The sequence below is a fragment of the Bidens hawaiensis genome, unplaced genomic scaffold (genome assembly GCF_021521415.1).
Source record: "Bidens hawaiensis isolate Kalapana, Puna unplaced genomic scaffold, B.hawaiensis_p1.1 tig00037244_1, whole genome shotgun sequence".
Lineage (NCBI taxonomy): Eukaryota > Viridiplantae > Streptophyta > Magnoliopsida > Asterales > Asteraceae > Bidens > Bidens hawaiensis.
In genome coordinates, this window is record NW_027505469.1 from 66663 (window position 1) to 88470 (window position 21808).

The 21808-nt window shown below is 35.4% G+C and overlaps 1 protein-coding gene across 1 annotated transcript; it reads left to right on the plus strand.

Moving 5' to 3' along the window:
* Window positions 1-1539: 1539 nt before the first annotated feature.
* Window positions 1540-10857, plus strand: LOC143613385 (auxin response factor 8-like). Its single transcript, XM_077087100.1, has 14 exons — window positions 1540-1550; window positions 1903-2015; window positions 2093-2191; window positions 2261-2317; window positions 2405-2560; window positions 3520-3604; window positions 3768-3858; window positions 7760-7924; window positions 8012-8134; window positions 8214-8289; window positions 9018-9165; window positions 9526-10352; window positions 10454-10644; window positions 10710-10857. The coding sequence occupies exons 3-14, from the start codon at window positions 2186-2188 to the stop codon at window positions 10855-10857; spliced, it is 2073 nt and encodes a 690-aa protein (XP_076943215.1). The 5' UTR covers window positions 1540-1550; window positions 1903-2015; window positions 2093-2185.
* The last annotated feature ends 10951 nt before the right edge of the window (window positions 10858-21808 follow it).

A 21808-nucleotide genomic window follows, 5' to 3' on the forward strand; every position in this document is an offset into this window, starting at 1 on the left:
CGTTAGGTTTTTTTTAACAGAGGATCATTGAAAGCCAACTTTTTAAAATTTGGGACCACTTGTGGGAATAAACAAAGTTGGGATTATTATTGGCCAATAACAGAAAGTTGGGATTATTAAAATCCAATTTTCCTTATTATTATTATTATTCAGGTTCAACTCTGGTCCGATTTCAGAGTTAGCTTCAACCTTCGGCGATAATGAACCATCACCATCGCCGCGATTGAAGCTCGAAGACTTAACTTCACGGGGAAGAATGGAAATGAAGCCAATCCATTTAGGCCACGATCTCAAATCTCAGGCATTTTGATCATCATGGTGTACAAAAGGTTTGATTTTGGATCTTATAAGGGCATACAAGTGTTTTAAACATATTTTTTGACAAAAAATAGCCTAGGGGACTCAACTTGATATCGTCCAAAAGCCACATGTACTCCACCAGCTCAAATTTCACGGGAGGGGTGCAAGTTGCTTTTGTCCCCGTAAACGCAACCTACAATTTACTCTAAGGCTGTGTGTTGTGAAATAACCTAGTTTTACTAGTTATCCAGCCATGTCACGTAGGCAGAGAGACAATCCCATGTTTTATGCGTTGTGGGATAACCCAGTTTTGTTAGTTATCATGCCATGTGCTGATTTTTCCACAAAATTTATACTGTTTATTTTTATTATTTTTTTTGAAATACTATGAACAAAAATATAAAACTACTAAATATTCTTGTAATTTATTAAAATCAAACAAACATACAATTTTTCTACTAATCCTTGTCTTCATAGTCACTATTATTCGTGTTCAACTACAAATGTTCTACCAAATTTAATTTGATCGACGATTTGAATGTTTCTCCCTGATTATATCTTCAACAAGTTACAAAGTCTGTCGTCGATGCTAAGTAGTGCGGTCGGTGACCCCACGTCATCGTAGTCGTCTTGGCAAATTCCTCGGCCCAAGCCCTTATTTATCATATTATGTAAGATGATGCAAGTATACATAATGTTTGCTAACCTGTCCTTGCGGAGTAAACGCGCTGGTTGGGCAATTATGCTCCATCGCTTCTTTAGTACATCGAATGCTCGTTCGATATCCTTTCTTGCCGATTCATGCTTTTCTTGAAATATTGACGTTTGTCATCGTCCGGGCATGAAAAACTACTCATCAATGTAGCCCACTCCTGGTAAATACCGTACACTAGGTAGTACCCATACTCGTATTCGACATTATTCGCATAGAATGATGTCCCCGGTGCAACTCCCTCTATGATGTCGTCGAATAAAGGAGATGAATTCAACACAGCGATAACATTGTTTGCGTCGACCATACCAAAATACGCATGCCAAATCCATAGATGAAGATGATGATAATGATAATAATAATAATAATAATAATAATAATAATAATAATAATAATAATAATAATTTGGGTCCGTACAGTGACAAGGACCACTGAAGGATGGTGGCACATGCTTTCTCTCTCTCTCTCTCTCTCCCTCTCCTGCTGTCCTGTCCTGTGTATCTCCTCCAAATCAACGGTCAACGGTCTTCATCTTCAGGTACGGATCATAATCCCATTCATTTTTCTCCATCATCACCTCCTCTTCTTTTCTTCTCCACTATATAGTTATTATTACTCCCCTCCTTTTCCTTTCCTTGTGCAATTCCAATTACGATGTTCATGGAAGTTTTTGCTCACTGAGTATTATTAATTAACCATCAAAATATGAAGCTTTCAGCACCACCCTCTCCTCACCTCCTTCATCAAGGTATCCATCTATAACAACATTCAATCCTCCCTATTTTTACTTTACAATTAACAACATTTCTGCACCCCATATATACCTCCTTTATTATTTGCTTGTATACTTTCTTTACTTCAAACTGTTTATTGATTTATTTTTTTGAAAGGCGAAAATAAATGCTTGAATTCAGAGTTATGGCACGCTTGCGCCGGCCCGCTTGTTTCCTTACCGACTGTAGGCGGCCGTGTCATCTATTTCCCTCAGGGGCATAGTGAGCAGGCAGGTTTTAATTCAACATTTATTATACGTCTTATTGTTACAAAATCATGTCTTCTATTTTGATTTGATGATCTCAGGTTGCTGCAACAACTAATAAAGAAATCGACTCTCAAATTCCTAATTATCCGAGCCTACCTCCTCAATTAATCTGCCAGCTTCATAATCTCACAATGCATGTAAGTTGCTATTGTTGAATCATACGTATTTTGTAATTGACTTTTACCTGATTTTTTTATTATTTTTAGGCGGATGTTGAGACGGATGAAGTGTATGCTCAAATGACATTGCAGCCATTGACCCCGGTAAGCTTTTGGTCAAAGATGGAATTGTGGATTTGTTTGGTGGTTATGAGGGTTTAAAGGTTTGTTTTTTGTGTGATATACTGTTAGCAAGAGCAAAAGGATACGTTTTTACCAGTTGAGTTGGGCATACCGAGTAGACAACCAACGAATTATTTTTGCAAGACATTAACGGCTAGTGACACAAGTACACATGGCGGCTTCTCAGTTCCTCGGCGCGCTGCTGAGAAAGTTTTTCCACCACTGGTAATGTTGGTTCTGTCCTATATTTGTACATGTATTTGCAGGTGGCAAGATGTGTTGGGTAATTGGTCAAAATTGTCGTTTTTCGTTACCGGTCAACAAAGGTTGAGTCAGGCTAGTTTGACCTGCTAACATTTTTTCTTCAATCTTTTTTTTTTTTTTTTTTTTTTTTTAAGATTATGGAGGCTAAAGTTATGATAAAAAAAATAATAATTCAGTCTTTTGAGTAACATGATGTGGATAGTATGCGCCAAAATAAACTTCTGGCAAGATTTAACCTATCACTTTTAGCTGATACCTTACTCAATTTGTTAGTCCTGGAAGTACTAAAACTCAACCCAAATCAACCCATTTTTAAAAGAATTAAAAATAATGAAGGCTTTAGTATGATAAGATAGAAAATAATGATTCAATTTTGAATAAAAGTATAAAACAGTATAATAGTATACACTAATAATTAACTTCTGGTAAAATTTGATTTGACCCGCTACACATTTAGCTAATATTCTTCTCGATTTGTTCAGCCCGGATGAACTAAATTTAACCCAGAGCAACCCAATTTTTAGTAAAATAGTGAAGGTTTTAATGATGGTTAAAAGGATAATAATGGTTCAATTTTTGAATAAAATGATATAGGTAGTAAGTAGTATACATTTAAAATAAACTTCTGGCAAAATTTACCCATTTGACCCATTCCACTTTTAGCTAATATTTTTTTCGATTTGCTCATCTTGTTTGAACTAAAACTCAGCCCAAATCAACTCACTTTTAAGTTATTTAAAATAATGAAGGCTTTAGTGATGCTTATGAAGACAATAATAGTTCAATCTTTGAATAAAACGATATGGGCAGTATACATTAAAAATAACCTTTTCGCAAAATTTAACCCGCTTGACCCTTTTCACTTTTACCTAATAATATTTGAATGATCAAACATTGTTTTTATTATTTGGTGTTTTCAGGATTTCTCTCAGCAGCCACCTGCACAAGAACTTATTGCAAGGGATCTCCATGATGTTGAATGGAAGTTCAGGCATATTTTTCGGGGTATGTAGTAAATCTTTAGATGAATTATAAAAAAAAATGAATCTTTTTTGTTTCGTGGTAGTTCTCTTTAGTAAAGATAAAATATTTAAAATCGTCGATATGAGCAATATTATAATTACCGAATATATTAAGATCAGTTACATGTTTTGTTCTTCACTTGCAGGGCAGCCCAAACGCCATCTTCTTACTACTGGGTGGAGCGTGTTCGTTAGTGCCAAACGACTTGTTGCAGGCGATTCTGTTCTATTTATTTGGTAAGTTTTCAATTAAAAATTGCAAATTGAAAGTAATTAGTTAGTTGTAGAGGTGGCACTTTCAACCCGTTAAACGGGTTAGATAGGGATGTGTTTATCTCAGAAGGGTGGTCAAATAGGTTGGAAGTCAACTAATGTCTATTTAGTGCATGCAACTAGGTCTGTAAGCTAAGCCAAGCCGAAAAATTTTCAATAAATTTAAAATATGTCTATTTTGGATTGCTCTAAATTGACACAATTTTTTGTACAAAATATTGCAACAGTTAATTGGGCTGAAAATTGGAGATATCAATATATAGAAAAGCCATTCCATATCCATATAGTAAATAAATTAAGAAGTCAGAAAGTTATTCAAATTTTTTAACATGGAATCAATTAGTTTCAACACGTCATTAGTTTGAACTAAAGATCTTATATCTGGCCTTCCCGAAAAACAGAAAAAATTTTCATTATTGTCGGAGTTTACTTCACCATTATGGAAATTCCATTGCCTCTGTCATTAATATCTTCCCTAGAAAGGAAAGGGGTAGTGAAATCCGATAGTTCACTATAAACAAACCAAACAAAAATGCATGGAGCATGTTTGTATTCGTTCATTTTATGTTCGTTTGTAACAGTGCAGACAAACATTTCCTTAACGTTAACAAATAAACATAACTGAGCTAGTTAAAAGTAAATGTGAACAAAAATGGTTTGTGCCAAAAAAGTTGATAAGACTAGATTAATTTGTAATGGGCCTAAAATATTTAAACGAATGAATTAAATAAATGTAAACTTATGAACAAAAATGAATGTAAGCGAACGGACATAAATGAGTAACATTAACTGACATAAATGAACGAACGAGACATTTGTTCATTTCGTTCGTTTAACTAAATGAACTAAAAATTTTGTTTTAAATAACCGAACATAAACGAACTTCCCCTGAACGGTTCACCGAACGTTCAGTTTGTTTACAGACCTACGAGCCAAGGAGAGGCAGGGTAGGCTCAGGCTTGTCTCGTTTATCTTAACGAGCTGAAATGCTGCGAACTTGGCCTGTCAAAAGCTCGATCCAGCTTGCTGATGTTTATACATTTTTTAATTTTGTAATGTTTACACATTGATATATATATATATATATATATATATATATATATATATATATGTATGTATTATGTATGTATGTATATGTGTGTGTGTGTGTGTAATACATACACATATATATATGATGGTTCAGGTGAGAAGTCATTTTAGTGCGAGAACTACAGGAAATCAATATGGACCACTAGTTTAATTTGAAATCATATATATTTAAAACTAAATAAAAATGGTTAATTGCAACCACAAATATCTTCCCTCTTCAATTAATGCAACTAATAAAACCATTAATTTCTCTTTCCAATTAACATAACTAATCAAACTAATATAATTAAAAAAATATATAAAGAATTCATGTATTTTTGTAACTTGTTTTTCTTCCCTCTTCAATGTTTATCCTACACAAATATAATTTGTTCCTACATTATAATTTCTTTCTCTCCAAAAGCAATTTGTTTTAACTCAGTTTATCAATTTCCATCAACGTTTAATTTTCTTCAAAGTCATCAATACATAATTTTTCTCAATTACATACCTACATAAATTAACACATAATTACATAGTGATTAAACACACATACAAAAAAAAACAAAATACTTACACATGTTTGCATTATAATATAACAAAAAATATACAATATGCAGTCATACACAAAAACATATAACCTACACTTGTTCTTAGCATAAGAAAATCTATAACATACACAACAACATACAACCTACACATGTAATTCAGTATCAACAAATATATATATAAGCAACATGGAAAATACATATATCCTACACATTTGTACATTAAATATCAATAAAAATATACATGCTGCACAAAAACATAAACCTACACTTGTATTTAAGCATCAACAATTATATATAACCTACACGAAAATGCACATAGCCTACGCATGTGTTTTTAATATTAACAAAAACATTTGAAGGCTTTACTTTAAAATACACATGTGTAGGTAATATACATATGTAGATTATGTATACTTGTTGATGCTGAAATTCACATGTTTGTTAGATGTTTATGTGCACATTATATGTTTTTATGCAAAAACACAAGTTTATGTTATATGTTTTTGTAAAGGTTGTATATTTTCATATGTTTTTGTATAAGTTATATATTTTTGTTAATATTTAATGTCCACATGTAGGATATATTCGTTTTTGTGTAGTTTATATAATTGTTGATACTAAATTTCATAGGTAGGTTGCATGTTTTTATGCATGTTATACATTTTTTGTGCTAAAAACTTGTATAGGTTTGATTTGTGTAAGTTGTATATTTATTGTTGATATTTAATGGACACATGGGTATGATATATAACTTTTTGTATTAGTTATCACAATCGTTTTTCTAGGTATGTCAACTGAGAAAAAAAATATTTATTGATAACTATTAAAAAAAAGTTACACATTGATTGATGTTGATAAATAAAGTTGGAAGAAATTGTTTTTAAATAGAAAGAAATTATAGTGTATGAATAAATTGTATTTCTAACTTTATGTAAAATAAAATTAAGAGAGATGATAAAAAAATTATAAAAATAAATTGCACGCTTTTATCTTTTTAGTTGTAGTTTAAGAGAGAATTATAATTGTTTTATCTTTATATTTTTTTTAAACTATTTTAGTTGTGTTAGTTATGTTAATTGAAGATAGAAATTAGTAGTTTTAATAGTTATATTAATTAAAGAGGGAAAGTATTAATGGTTGTAAATAAAACTTTTCATTTATTTTTAAACATATAAAACTGGTAATTAAATTAGTGGTTCATATTAATTTCTCGCACTTAGATAACTTTTCACATGAACTTAAACATATATATATATATATATATATATGGAGAGGATCAAGAGAAAACTCATCTTTAGAGAGAACACTTAAAAACTTCTAAAGAATTACTTTTAGTTAAAAATAAAGAAATATTTTCAAATTTTTGTTTTTGCCATTATTCTTGTATTTTCTTACCATTAACTCGAAAAAAATAAAAAAAAACACGCTGTAATGCACATACGTATTACTGTGCGATACCATTGTATTACACATGTGTATTACTATGTATTTTTAAGTAAAATAGTGTTTAATTGTATATATTCAATATTTGTGTGTTGTACATGTGTAGTAGTGTTGTATTATATGCAAAAAAAAAAAATATTAATAAAATAAAAGTCAATGTAGTGCGCATGTGCGTTAATGTTGTATTACACATATGTACTAATGTGTATTTGATGTGCGTATTAGTCTTATATTGCATATATATAATAGTGTGTATCAAATATGTGCAATAGTGTTGTATTCTATGCAATACAACACTTTTGCATATATGCAATGCACACTATTACACATGTGTACTACACCGACGGGGTTATCGACAATTTTTTTTTTTTTTTTTTTTTTTGGAACCAATAACAACATATAAGAATAATGGAAAAAAAAGAGACTTCAAATTTTTTTTTTTAAGTTAAAAATAGTTTTTTAGGAGTTTTTAAGTTTTCTCTTTAAGAAGAGTTTTCATTGGATCCCATCATATATATATATATAAGAAATAATATATCTAACGTTCATGTAATGCAGAATTTGTAAACTACAAAATTTGTATTTTATATATTAAAATTTGGGTTATAATTTATATATATTAAAATTTTAGCTTTGGTTTAAACGAGTCAACGAGCCAGCTTACCTTGGTTCAGGCTTGGCTCGTTTAGAAACCAAGCCAAGCTGATTTCGAGTGAGCTGTGAGCTTTTTGAACTGCCCTATATGCAACCTCAAACAGGTTTAGATATGATTGTAATATTATTGTTTTTTTAATCATAATTAGGAACGAGAAAAATCAGCTACTTTTAGGAATCCGACGTGCGAATCGTTCACAAACCGTGATGCCATCATCCGTTCTATCAAGTGATAGTATGCATATCGGCCTTCTTGCTGCTGCGGCTCACGCAGCTGCCACCAATAGTTGTTTCACAATATTCTATAATCCAAGGTAGCTTCAAATATACAATATTTATATTATTACTATTTATTCCTTTTAGTTTTTTTTTCTTTTTACAAATTTAACTGCTGCATTCAGGGCTAGTCCATCTGAGTTTGTCATCCCACTTTCAAAATATGTCAAAGCTGTGTATCACACACGGGTTTCAGTCGGGATGCGTTTCCGTATGCTGTTTGAAACTGAAGAGTCAAGTGTCCGCAGGTATTAGTAGCTGATAATAATTTAATAATTGAATAAAAGAATAAATTAGTGTTTGATAGTAATGTACATGTACATTTAGATACATGGGGACAATTACTGGCATTGGCGACCTTGATCCTGCTCGTTGGCCTAATTCTCATTGGCGTTCTGTTAAGGTAAACCATCTTAAATCACTATATCAGGTTTTAAATCATATCGGTATTTTCGGTTTACATTTGAGCTTGAAATTTTTGGGTCAAAAAGGTTTGGCCCAAAGTTTTTAGGTTACACGTTTATTAAGTTTTTATAAATTACTTTAACATTCAAAATAAAAAGTTATAATCACTAAATTCAATAACAGAAGTCATTTATTTGGTCTTTACTGAATCAGTTCTGTTATAAAAGTTGGTTTGGTATTTTCAGTTTTCATACACAAAACCGAAACCAAACCGAAAATTCAGTTTTTGAAAAAGCATTAAATCAAACTGTTGTTTTAGGTTGGGTTTGGTTACGCTGGTTATTTTGGTCAAGGGTCGATTATTTCGGTTTCATGCACACCCCTAATTGTAGTTGTATGATGTGGAGCTGATTCAGAAGTTGATCGACTCATATTTGGACCAACTGGATAGAGGCAAGTGGGCTAGAAAATGGGCCCAACTTAAATTTGGTACTTAATAATGGCCCAACTTTAAACGGGCCCATAACTAAGTTGGGCCCTTTACTAGCCCACCTGCCTCTTTTCGGTAGATCCAAATATGAGTCTGTCAACTTTTAGATCAGCTCCGTAATAGTAGATCATTTGAGATATCTCTACATGATATATTTGATTGTTGTGATTACTATTATTTTTATTTGTTAGTAATATTATTATTTTTATTTATTTATTAATTTATTTTTTCTGTAGGTTGGGTGGGATGAATCAACCGCAGGTGAGAGACAACCACGTGTATCACTATGGGAAATCGAACCTTTGACAACGTTTCCTATGTATCCATCTTTGTTCCCCCTTCGGTTAAAACGACCTTGGTATCCAGGAGCTTCATCTTTTCAAGGTATTATTCTTACTAAAAATTCTTTCTTTCATGTTCATCAGGGCCGACTCAACGAATGTGGAGGCCTAAATCGAAACAAGATTTTGGGGCCTTTTCATGACAATTGTTAAGAAAAAAAATTTGCTTATTAAAAGTTTTGAACTCATAACCTAAATTTCAGTATTAACCAAGCCTACCACAACACCAATATATTACTTTGAGTTTACTTTACCCGTTATAATATATCTATATATAATATTCTTTTAGACTTGGAGGCCTTCATTAATTTAGGGCCTAAAGCCCTAACTTGTTTTCGTTGTCCCACGAGCCACCCCTGATGTTCATTTTCAATACTTAAATCATAATTATTTATGCTTTCAGAAAACCGAGATGATATGGTTAACGGAATGGCATGGTTGAGAGGCGAAACCCCCAAGCAAGCGCTCCATTCTCTAAACTTTCAATCAAGTGGAAGCATGCTTCCATGGATGCATCAAAGGGTAGATCCATCATTTCTTCAAACTAACCTTAACCAACAATACCTCGTACCCGGCATGCAGAATATTGGAACCGCAGATGCTTTGAAACAACAATTGTTGCAGTTTCAACAACCACTTCAACATCTTCAGCATTCGGGCACTCAGTCAACTTCACACCTATTTGGTCAAAGTCAAAATCAAACCCAACCACCCGACAGTTTCCAGAGGTCAATGCAGCCACAAGTCAACACCCAAGAAAGTCAACAACACACTCAAAGCTCATATCCTGAGTCTTACCTAATGCAAACCCAACACCAAGTGTTTCCAAAGGCTGATTTCATTGACCCGAGTCTTAAATTTTCTTCCAATATTACCCCTACTATGCAGAACATGTTGGGATCAGCATTATGCTCAGAAGGGACCAGTAACCTGTCGGGTTTTGCAAAAACGGGTCAGTTTTCTGAGCATCAATCGAATCAGCAATCGTGGGTGCCGAAGTTTGGTCAACCACAAGTAAACACGGCTTCAAGTTCACCATCGGTTGAGCAAGAATCTTCAAGTTTGGAAGCTCAAAATCATGGAATGTTTAATGGTCTTAATATTGACTCATCTGGGCTTCTGCTTCCGACAATTGAAACTGGTTTGTCCACGATACCTTCTTCGTTTGGTGGGTACATGCAAGAGAGTTCTGAGTTGTTGCAGCCGAACCATAACCGAACATTTGTGAAGGTGCGTGCACTTTTTAGTGAGCGGGTCATAAAAATGAAGTCTAAGCTAAAGTCAATCTTGGGTCAACCAAGTGACACTTGTATGTGTGTGCTTGGTTGCAGGTATACAAATCAGGATGTGTTGGGAGGTCACTAGACATCAGCCGGTTCAACAGCTACCACGAGCTGAGACGTGAACTCGGTCAGATGTTCGGGATCGAGGGTCTGCTTGAAGACCCGCAAAGATCAGGCTGGCAGCTTGTATTCGTTGACAGGGAGAATGACGTTCTTCTCCTTGGAGACGACCCTTGGGAGTAAGTTTCACTTGTCATTTCAGTAAGGGTATTTTCATCAATTTGACTGTTTATTCTTTATGCAGGGCATTTGTAAATAGTGTCTGGTATATCAAGATACTTTCTCCCGAGGATATGCAACAACTCGGGAAGCACGAGGTTGAGTCCTTTGGTGAAAAAGTCAACAGAGACCTTTCTGGTCTTCCTCCATCGATGGGCTCGTTTGACTTTTGACTGAAAAGACAACTATTTGACGGGTTGTTTATCACACCTTTTGGTCTTGGATCGTGTCGGTTAGTTATTTTATTAGCTATGTTGATGAATACTTGTGGTAATAATCAAGTGAGTATTCAAAGTTTAGAACGTGTATGGAACCAACCGGTGTTGACTATGAACTGTTGACATTTTATTGCGTGCTTTATCTATTATTTTTCTCTTTATGCTCCTTGATATTTTAGCAATACGTCTTTTTGCATTCCGTGTTACTTTTAAAAGCCTAATGAACATTACTTAACTCACTGTCACTCTGTATGGTGGGGATGATGTTCCAAAAGGAAGCATTTGGATTGTATTGGGTTGTCGGATGGTCTTCGGACTACAACTTCGAATAAGTTTGTTCCTCGTAAAGTTAATATTTTAGGTTGGCATGTGATCATGGATCAGATTCTGCTGGATTAAATCTTACGGAAAAAGGGTTGGATATTCCTTCTTTGTTTTGTCCTTTTGCTGTAACATTCGTTAATTTTTAAACTCGAAAACCCGACCCGTTTTATTTTCTCGAACCTTTGTTTATTTTCTTTAATTTATGATACTTTACGATTTTAGTTCTAATATCCATTTTTATGTATTTCGAACCACTATTACATTTAAAACGAAGTCCAGGGGTTAAATTGTCAAAAAATCAAATTTTGGAAACCACATGGTGCGCCGCGTGTCCAAGTCCGTGCTACACGCCGCGCGACGGCTTTGTATGATGGTTTCCCGTCTCGTTCCCCCACGTAGCGCGAAGGGGAGGGATTCGTCCCTCGCGTCTTGTGACCGACTTTTGTTTCACTTTTTTTAGTGACTTGTTCGTGTAACCTTTTTTAGTTTTAAACTTGTTTAAACCTCCATTAACACCCATTTGAATGCTTATGAAAGTTGGTTATGGTAATATACTGATTTCAAGCATGTTACAACTCAAATTACCAAGTTTCAATTCAATTAATTGTGTTAATTAATCTAATTCAAAGTGTTTTATGAGTTTTAAGTATCTTGACCAATTTAAACCTAATTGCAACATCTTTGGCCTTGTTCTCTTATAGCTAGTCTCTCATATCTCTGCATACAACTTTTTCACACCTCAATCCATGAAAATTATTGTGTTCTTCAATCTATTTTTGCATGATTATCAAGTTTGACTTTCAATAGTCAAATGATGAAGTTCAAGATTTTTTTCTCTTTTTTCTTGTTCTTTTCCGGGTATGTTTTATGTTGTATTCCAACGTGTTCGGTTCGTTTGGATTCAAATGTTTTGTTGAATTCAACTTATCATAAATAATTATTCATCATACCGAACCGAACTCGCTTATGCACTTATTCATTTCCGATCTAGTTACTTTTATTAGTCAAACATTTAAAACCATCATTTTCTTCACATAATCCGAAAAATAATATTTTTTTTATCAAGTTAGACACTAACCCAACCAAAAAGTTAAGTTCGGGTCTGACTGAAAACGAACCATCCGCTTAAACTCGTTTTGGGCCCGTTTAGGGTTTTTCTTGAAACGAGCCCGACTTAATAACGTGACTAATCACTATTATAACCCAAATTGTTATAAATAACTTAAAATGAATTCACTTATATATTTTCGACAAGAGTCTAAAAAATGAACAATTATAGAGATAATATATATTTTCTTTCAAAAACATAAACACTAAACCGACAACCGAATTTGTCTAAGTCTTGTGTTTCATTTATTTTCCTTGAATCCTATTTTGAACCTAAAATATATATTTAGGGCCGCTCGTCGAACCTAACTTGTCCGGTTTAGATCGCTTAAACGCATAGTTCGGTTTTACTCGCTTATTTCAACAAGTGTGTTTTCATAACCCCATTTTAAACCTTTATTTGTCAAGAGCGTGAATCGGGTGAAACCTTAAAAAGGTTGACAAGAACACACCGACTCGATTACCCAAAGGCCTGTTGAATATCCCGGCGGAATCAGGATATCCAACGAGTGGGAATGAAGGAGTGAAAATAGCAAACACAAAACAATAATAGATAATCAATAAAAGCTCATTCAAAGAAAAAGATTCACTGTATTAAATGATTCATTAATGAAACAGTGAAAGGAATATCTAGGGTTTCGTGTATGACGGCGGCGGTTATACGAGGAAACAAATAGAATATTCTTTTGGAATGTTTCTCGTATTCTGTGTGTGCCAACCTGTAAATCCGTGTCCTAAATGGAATCCTAGGACCCTATTTATAGACCCTGACATTCCTTCTAGAAGTTCTTAATCATTACATAATGAAATACAAAATAATACAAGTGTTGAGTCCTTGAGCAAGGTAACAATCCTGCTCGAGCAAACTCACTATGCTAGGTATGCTCGATGAGTGTCCTCGAGCATACTTTACTTAGAATATCTTCAAAGAAGATATTCCCTTCAAACAGACTTCATCCATCTTGACTGGTCCATGCTTTGCTCGAACTAGTCCATCGAGCAAGCTCATTCTTCTTGATGTCTTCAGTTTTACTTATTCAGCAATCTTTAGCATGCTCAGATGTAAATCTTGCTCGGGAACTGAACTGTGCTCGAAGTCCTTGCTTTGATCACGTGACATCTTCTTATTTCATCCATGCTTGTCCCCATGTGCTCGATCATCTTGTGCTCGTAACACTTGGTTAAAACTTATATGATAAAGCTGTTTGCTCAATTGGCAATCCATGCTTGATAGAAGAACACTCTTGCTCGTTGAAGTGTAGCTTGCTCGAAGCCTTAACACTTAGAAGAATTAACCATTTAAGGTTCTGAAGACCTTGCTCGAAGTAGTAAAACCATGCTCGATCGTCTAGGCTTGCTCGAAGTCCATACTTATCAGTTTTCTAAGGAGGTTAAGAAGATTCCAATCTTCCTTATCATAAATCCGACCCAACAATCTCCTCTAGATTCGAACAAGCTCAGATGCACCAAAACATACCTGCATAGAGTTACACATGTATCAGACATTAAAGATATATCATTTAAGAATATGTCATTTCATTACATAAGTAGGAATTCTGCCTCTTGGGCATTACACATTAAAGTTTTTACATCAAGTACAGATTAAAAATACAAAGATAAACAGAAAGAAATAATTAATCATCGTTCATCCTCTTTTCTGCTATCTTCTCCTCCTGCTCCCTATATCAGTTCCTTCTTTCATTCTCTTTACAAAGGCAGCCTTCTGTTTAATCATGTCAAGCTCTACGGCATCGGAGGAGTCATATGGAAATTTTGCCTTAATCAAGTCTTGAAGGTCCAATGGATGCATAAATTTGAGATCTTCATCATGTCTTATCACTGCAATGGGTATACCAGACTCATTTCTCAATGTGATTGAATCATTGTGCTGATTGTACGTCATGTAAGTGATTCACCCAAATTGTTACACCGCTGAGTTTGGTTCCTGCATCACTTCTCTCATGGCTAAGCACTCTTTTAATGTTTTCCTTTTCCCATGCAAGCTGTTGACTTGAGACTGTCTTTTCTTCATCTCAAAGACGGAGAGTTCAGAGATATGTACTTCATTAATCCTTTTGTTTCTTTTCTCCCTCTCTGTCTGTCTTCTTATCTCTCTCTTCTTCTGTTGCAGGAATGGAAACCCTCTTTTGGGTTTGTTCTTTTAAAATTTTGAGAGCTCATTTCTTTGTTAACCAGATGGCTGACTTCTGATTTGATTGTCATACAATGTCAATTCAACCATCTTGGTTAATTTTTCTTTTGTAAAATTTCTCAAGTCATCTTTAAAGATGATGAGATGTTCTTCTTTATCTTCGGTAATAACCCTCAAGGTCTTGGATCGTTTATCGAAGAAGAGATGTGTGGGCAGATTTAGATTTCTTGGTGGCACGGGCCTCACACTCTCAGACCTTGGGGTTCGGCTCGAGCTCCCTTGCTGAGCTGTCTTCAATTTGTCCAGCCCTTCCTCTTCATACCATCTTTTTATTGTTTCATCAGTCTGTACCAGCAATCTTGACATTCTGACCCCTTTCTTGTGAAGAGCACTCCTCATTTCTGCTCTTACTTCCTCTTCTGCTCTCTTCATATCTTCTTGTCGTTTTCTTTGGGTTTCCATATATAACTTAAAATTTCATAATCTGCTTCATCACTGGCTTTCTTTTCCATTCTCTTTTTACTACTATCAGACTCCTTTAACTCTTTTTCTTCCTTCTTCCTCTTATTTGACACTTTTTCTACATAGTCAGATATGTCATCCACAAGCGCCCTTTTGTAGAGTCTGTCTATTTTGTCAAATGATTGCAAGTTAAGGAATGCAGGCTTGTGACCAGCCTTCATTAACAACTCTCTTTTAGACTTCCTCAATCTCCACCCTTCAACTTCTTTTTCCATTTGTTCTTTTGTTAGTCTTTGAAGGTACTTAATGTCGTATTCCAAGCTGATCAGATAATCTCTGTCTTCATTCTTCATTTCAACATCCTTTGACTCCTCATCATCTTCGTTCTCAACTTCTAAATCAACTGTTTCTTTAAGATTGAGGAGAACCTCAATCATTGGTTCTTCATTTCTTTCAGATTGAGCCCTCCTTCTTTCTTCCAGTTTTTCCAATCTTATTTTGTACACCATTTTCTTTACGGACTTTTGTCTTTTAGGTTTGGGTGTCTCACTTTCAGCTGTATCGTTTCGCTTCAAAGATGGTTGAGATGGAATGGGAGTATTGGATTGAGTTATTTCAACTTCTGGCCCCTCAAGAATGATTTCTTCATCAACTGTTTCAGAGGTCTTAGATTCTTCATCAATAATTTCTTCTATGATTGGTTCACTTACTACAGCAGGCTCTTCAACTCTTGGTTCTCTTTCTTTGCTCATGTTAATAAAGTCTTTTTGTGCCTTTCTTGCTGCTGATACTATTTCTGGATGATGTCTTTCTGGGTTATTCAGAATGTGTATAAGATCCTTCATTATGACCAATTTTACCATTGTACTTGCTAACACTTCAATGGTTTCATCTTCTTCATAAATGACTGGTCCCAATCCAAGTTCTTGTTCCTTTTCAGGATTGGCAGGTTCAGATTCAGATTGTTCTGGTTCATTTATTACTGGCTCTCTAGGCTCACTTATCATTGGTTCTTCAATCTATGTCTGCTTTTTTTTCTTCATAATTCAGTTTTGCATTAATAGCATCCAGTGTATCGCCTCATTTTCCTCCCTCATTCTCCTCTCATCCTCCTTTTCTTTCTCCTTCATGTTTATCAACGCTTCAAGGACCTCTTGAGGAATTTCCTCCTCCTCTTCTCTCTCCGGAGCCTCCAAATCTTCATTCATTAAATTTATGGCAGTCTTGACAGATTCAACTTCTGCAACATATGGATCAATTACATTTTCCTTGTGTAGTATATCATTAGATTGGACTTTATGTTGGGGCAGGGGATGTAAATCATCATCATTAAGTGCAATCCCCTTTCCCTTTTCTTTTCTTTTAACATTTCTTCTTCAGTTTCCTCTTCTTTCTTATCCTCCCCCTCATCATCCGAATCTCCCTCATCATATGCTTGATTTTTCATGTTTAAAGCATTTGATGGTCCAACTTCCACAACTTCTTCATCAGAGCTTTTATAGAGCTCTCCAATCACTTTTAAACTCTCTACACCTTTAGGTTTCTCCCCCCGTTTTGGTGCATCTAAGGTCTTCTCAACCTCAGACTGCCCCTCTAGGGTTTGAATTCTCAATAGAGCTTCAGTCAATGCAGCCTCCAAATCCGAGTTCCTTTTAGCCAGTATGGCATTCTGTTCTTTCAACTTGATGTTCTCAAACTCAAGCCTGGCATTCTCACAGACAATATCATAGAGATTAGGGCTTGATGGTGGAGTTTTTTGATTTGGTTATGAGGCAGGTTCAGAGAATGGTTCAGACTCAGCAGTTTCTGGAGATGGAACTTTATATGGTTCAAAAGATGGGATTGATTGAGTTGGTGGGGTAATGTCAATAACAGGTTGATTTTGTATTTGGGAAGATGGTGGTGTTTGAATGGGTTGGGATAGTTGAGTTGGTGAGGAATGAAATGGATCTTGTAGTGGAGATTTAGGTGTTGTATGGACAGGAATGTTATCAGTTGGTTAAGTATCAGATAGAGCAGGTTCAGTTGTGGCTGGTGAGGAAGTAATATCGTCATTCACATCATCTATCTCAACAGAATCCGTGTCATCATGGTAAACTGTAGGTGGGGGTGAGTCTGGTGGAGTTATTTTGTTGACTGTTTCCGCAACATTTGTGACGACTTGTGCTACAAAAACATCATTATCCAATGGCTCTGCAGCTTGGTTGACTACACCCTCACCCTATTCATCTGTCTCCTCATGCTCTACTACCTCTGCATTATCTGCCTCATGTGCAAATTGTTCAATCAAAGGCACATTTCCCTCAACTACCTCCTGTACATCATCATCATTATCAACCATCATGCCATGTCCACCCTCTGGACCATTGTCCCCATCACCATTTTGATCATCATCATCTTCTTCATCATCACTATTCCCTGGGGTTCTAGGCACATTAATAGGACCTAGAGCTGGTACGAGCAACCATAGGAGTATATCCCAGTCATCATTGTCAACAAAGTTGCTCTGAGCATCTTTCATTCGTTTGCATATATTGGGGTCCTGCAGTTTCAAAATCTCTCCCATTCTTTGAAGATCAGGAAATTATCTGTTTATCAAGATCTATAGAAATCTGGGATACATAAGAAATCGCCAATTGACTTTCTTTTCTGCATTTGATGCTAACCCTTGAAAGATAAGCCTGGAAATGTTGAAGGGTTGCTGATAGAGTATGGCTACTGTGAGAGTCCCAAGCTCTATACTCAATAAAGTCCAAGTCCCTCTCCTAGGAGATAAGGACTGGATCACATGATGAATTAGGAACTTGTAGATCAATGGAAAACTCCCTTTCTGAAATTGTCCCTCCTTTACTCCTCCTTGGTATCCCATAGTCTCTTGAAAGACTCTTAACAACCTTGGGACTGAGTAATATGGCTGAGCATTAACGTTATCGTTCAGTTCCAACGCAGCTCGTATAGATGCTTCTGTTATCTCAATGTCATTATTCAGGACCGATGGCTCAATCCTTTCCCCGTTAATATCATTCACATATGTAGCCAAGCCCCAAAAATCTGCAACATGATTTCTGTAAATTGTGGGGCTTTCAGTAAGGGCTACTTGCAAGTTAGAGTCCCTCAAAAAGTTTATCATTGGCTCCAGTTATCGGTTGTCCTCATCTATCTCCAACTGAGCGCACATATTATGCCTATTTTTGAATTTGAAAGCCATCAGTTCTGCAAAAACAAGAAAATATATCAGTACACAAAATTGCAGAACTAATGATCGAAGATGAGTCGATGATTTTTGTGTCTTCAATGACCTGTTCCGTAGTAATATGCGTACCTGCAAAAACAAGTAAACAATTAGTCTGTAAATCAATTGAAAACCCTAATTTCAAAATCGGTGCGACTATAATTGAATAATGATGTCTTACCGAAGTCAAAACAGAGCTAATGGTTGTAATCGAACTAAAATCAAGTAAGTATTAGAGCAATCGAGCAAGAGGAAGATAGCACGAGCAAGAGGGTTTTTGTGGTTAGGTTTAAAAGAGGAAGAAATATGTGAAAAAGTTTCTAAGTCCCCCTTTTATACCTAACGTTTGGGTGGTACAGTACCTTGGTTTGTCGTCTAGTGCACGACAGTTGTCATTTAATTCAAATTTAATGTACCTCCCTTGCTCGAGCATACAGCCAAGGTAACAGCTGGCTTCCTCTATACATGAGTACATATACCACCTTTGCTCGATGTACTTGGAATATTCTGTCCTTGATCACTAGTGTACTCGAGACAGATTGCTCGACTAGACTTGTGCTCAATGCCTTAGCCAAATTTCTAATGATCATCATAGTACCTGCTCGAGTATTAAGTCATACTCGAGCTGTAGTGTGCTCGACTATACTTATCAAAATTTATTCAATACAAATTTCTGAGACACACCAGTAATCGAACCTTACTCGACTATTCGAGATACTTAGAAATATATCATGACAATGGCCTATGCTCGAGATGCATTCTTAAGTGTTAGAGCCTTTGCTCGACTAACTTAGATTGTTAAAGCTCAATGTGCTCGATGTACCCTTATGCTCGAAAGCCTTAGCATATTAACTCATTCCTATGCCTATACTCGAACTCACAACCTAAGTGTCTAGTCCACAAATTTACTCGAACTACTTAACAAAGTGATCCATTTCCTTAAGCTTGAATGGTCAGTCTGAAACACCTAGCATACTTCTATGCTTGAAAACTAATGTCTTACAATTCATCATGCAATCATACACAAAACATCCATTTTCATAGAGTAGCGGGTGCTCGTAAGCAAGATGCATGCTCGAAACACTTTGACAACAAATTTTCATTAGTATGCTCGAAAGTAAGATGTATGCTCGAAACACTTGATAAGTCATACAAGTCACATAAGATGCTTGACACAATGTTATCATACTTAGTAAGCAAAGTTCTTCTGCTCGAATTAAAAATGATCATTTCAATTTGATGAGCTGACCTAAACAGTTAGTTTAAGGTGAAATAAGAGATCAAAATCCAGTTCAAAATAAAATTTATTTTAAATTATTTGAAAAGATCTCAACATGGGATTAGACTATTTAAGAACACGATCACACCACTTCATGGTCAGTGTTATTATGACTTAAGTCAGGTTGACAGCATAATGATCATTGCTTTCTGTGATACATTTAGGATTCAATTAGAGATTAAGTTAGGAATGGTTATCACTATATCTTCAGATTGCCTCTAATATATTCTCAATGCGTATTTAGCTTTCTCTATTTCACCCCGAATTGACTTCTACCCCATGATGCCCTGGTTAAAATTGATTTTGTATAATAGAGCAGGTACTTATTTATATTTTGTCTTTGTCAACAGACTGTAAGGTTGAACGTTGGACTTACATGCCATCCGAACTTACATGCCTTACATTCAGGGTGTTTAGGACTTATTTGAATGCCCCACCCCTGCTGTTCCATTAGTGCCCCTTAAGTCATGAAATCAGAAAACTTATTTATTTATATTATATTTTTGTTCTTTTTATACTTTTTCAATCACTCTCTTTTTCGTTTCTTTTGAGTAATTTGACATATAGAAATAATTTACTTCTGCTCAAATACTTAATAAATATTTTGATAGACCAGAAACACCAACAGACTTGTGTATGATTGGATAATAACCTTTCTGCCTATCATTCGGAGAGATATGCTAGCGAACATACCTTATTTTCTAATGTTTCACCACATCATACTTAGCAAATTTAAGTGTATATCACACATGACAACTACAGACTATGGAAAGCTACCATACTTTGCCAATGACTGTACTCAAAGCCCATAAATACCTTGTAAGGCCCCGAACCCCAGGAACCCCACAGTTGGTATTCATTCAAAACACTAGTAAAATAATTAAACTTAAAAACAATTATTTTCATTAAAATAAGCAATTCAGAGTATAATTCAGCGGAAAACATAAATAATAAAATAAGTTCCCAAAACCCGGGAATTTTTCCCAAAATCAACATAGTTATCTTTAAATAAAAACTTTCAAAAATAAATGTTTAATAGTAAAACTTCAGTTCCCGTATACCCTTCACCGTCCAAGTAGCTTCGTGCACCTCCAAGCGATAAGGCATCCTATTCCTAACCTGAAACTCACACTAACATGCACACAAAGTCAGCTTGAGCTGAGTGAGTTCAAGTTTTAAGTAAATAAAATCAGTAAATAATAATTATGATAGTCATACCAAAAGTTTTAAAAAATAAAGGGTGCATCCATCAAATCATCATTACCGAAAACTAAACATCCTCATACATACATATACAAAATGTATATGTAAACATCCTTTCAATTACCTCTCTATATATATCACAGTATATATATATAACATCCACGTATAACATCAGGGTCGAACAAACGTACAACCCAAACACGTAACATCAGTGCATGCAAACACAAAGTAGGCATACACAACATCAGTAGTCGAAACGACTACAACATCGCCAGATATAGGCCAAGCAATAACGTATATGCATATATATATATTTAACATCCCAAGGCCTACCATATGCTAGCAAGCCTATATAAATTGTTTAAAACATTTAATCCAGTAGGAAAACACTTAGGTGTGCATGCTAGCCCAAAAGTAAAAAGAGTAAAAAGGGGATCATGAACTCACCTGAAATCAATCGAACACTTGCAATGAGCTAGGAAATTCCTAAGTGCACGATCACAAGCAAGGGACTGTAAATTATACACAACACGTTACTAAACTAAACCGTAAGAACACTCTTGCCTAATGGGCCGTTCAAGCCCAACACTTTGGCCCAAGGCCCAACACTTGGCCCAAGGCCCAACAACTTGGCCCAGGGCCCAACAGTTGGCCCAGGCCTAACAACTTGGCCCAGGGCCCAACACTTGGCCCAAGGCCCAACACTTGGCCCAAGGCCTAACGGTAATCAAATCGGGTCGAATGCGCGTGAAATAAACCTTAAAACCATTTGTTAAACGAATCAGCCCCAAATGGACCAAATTCCATTTTAAATCTTTTCATTCATCAAGATTATGTCACCCGAGTTGATATGGTTGACGGTTCCTTTTTACAACTCTTACTTTAACATTTAAACGAAAATTCGCGCACCGCCGACTTGATTGACGAAGCACTAACCACAACAGCCCCGAGCATCAAAAAAATAATTTTTCCACAACCCTTAAATCCCCCTAGGGCTGTACAAACTGATTCGGTCGGTCATCCGATCAATTAACGCATCAAACTCAATAATTGTCAATCCTACACCCGGTAAACCCTAGTTTTTGAACTAAAATCGATTGACCGACACCTCCGTTGGCCATGAAATTATATTATGATGCACATGTTA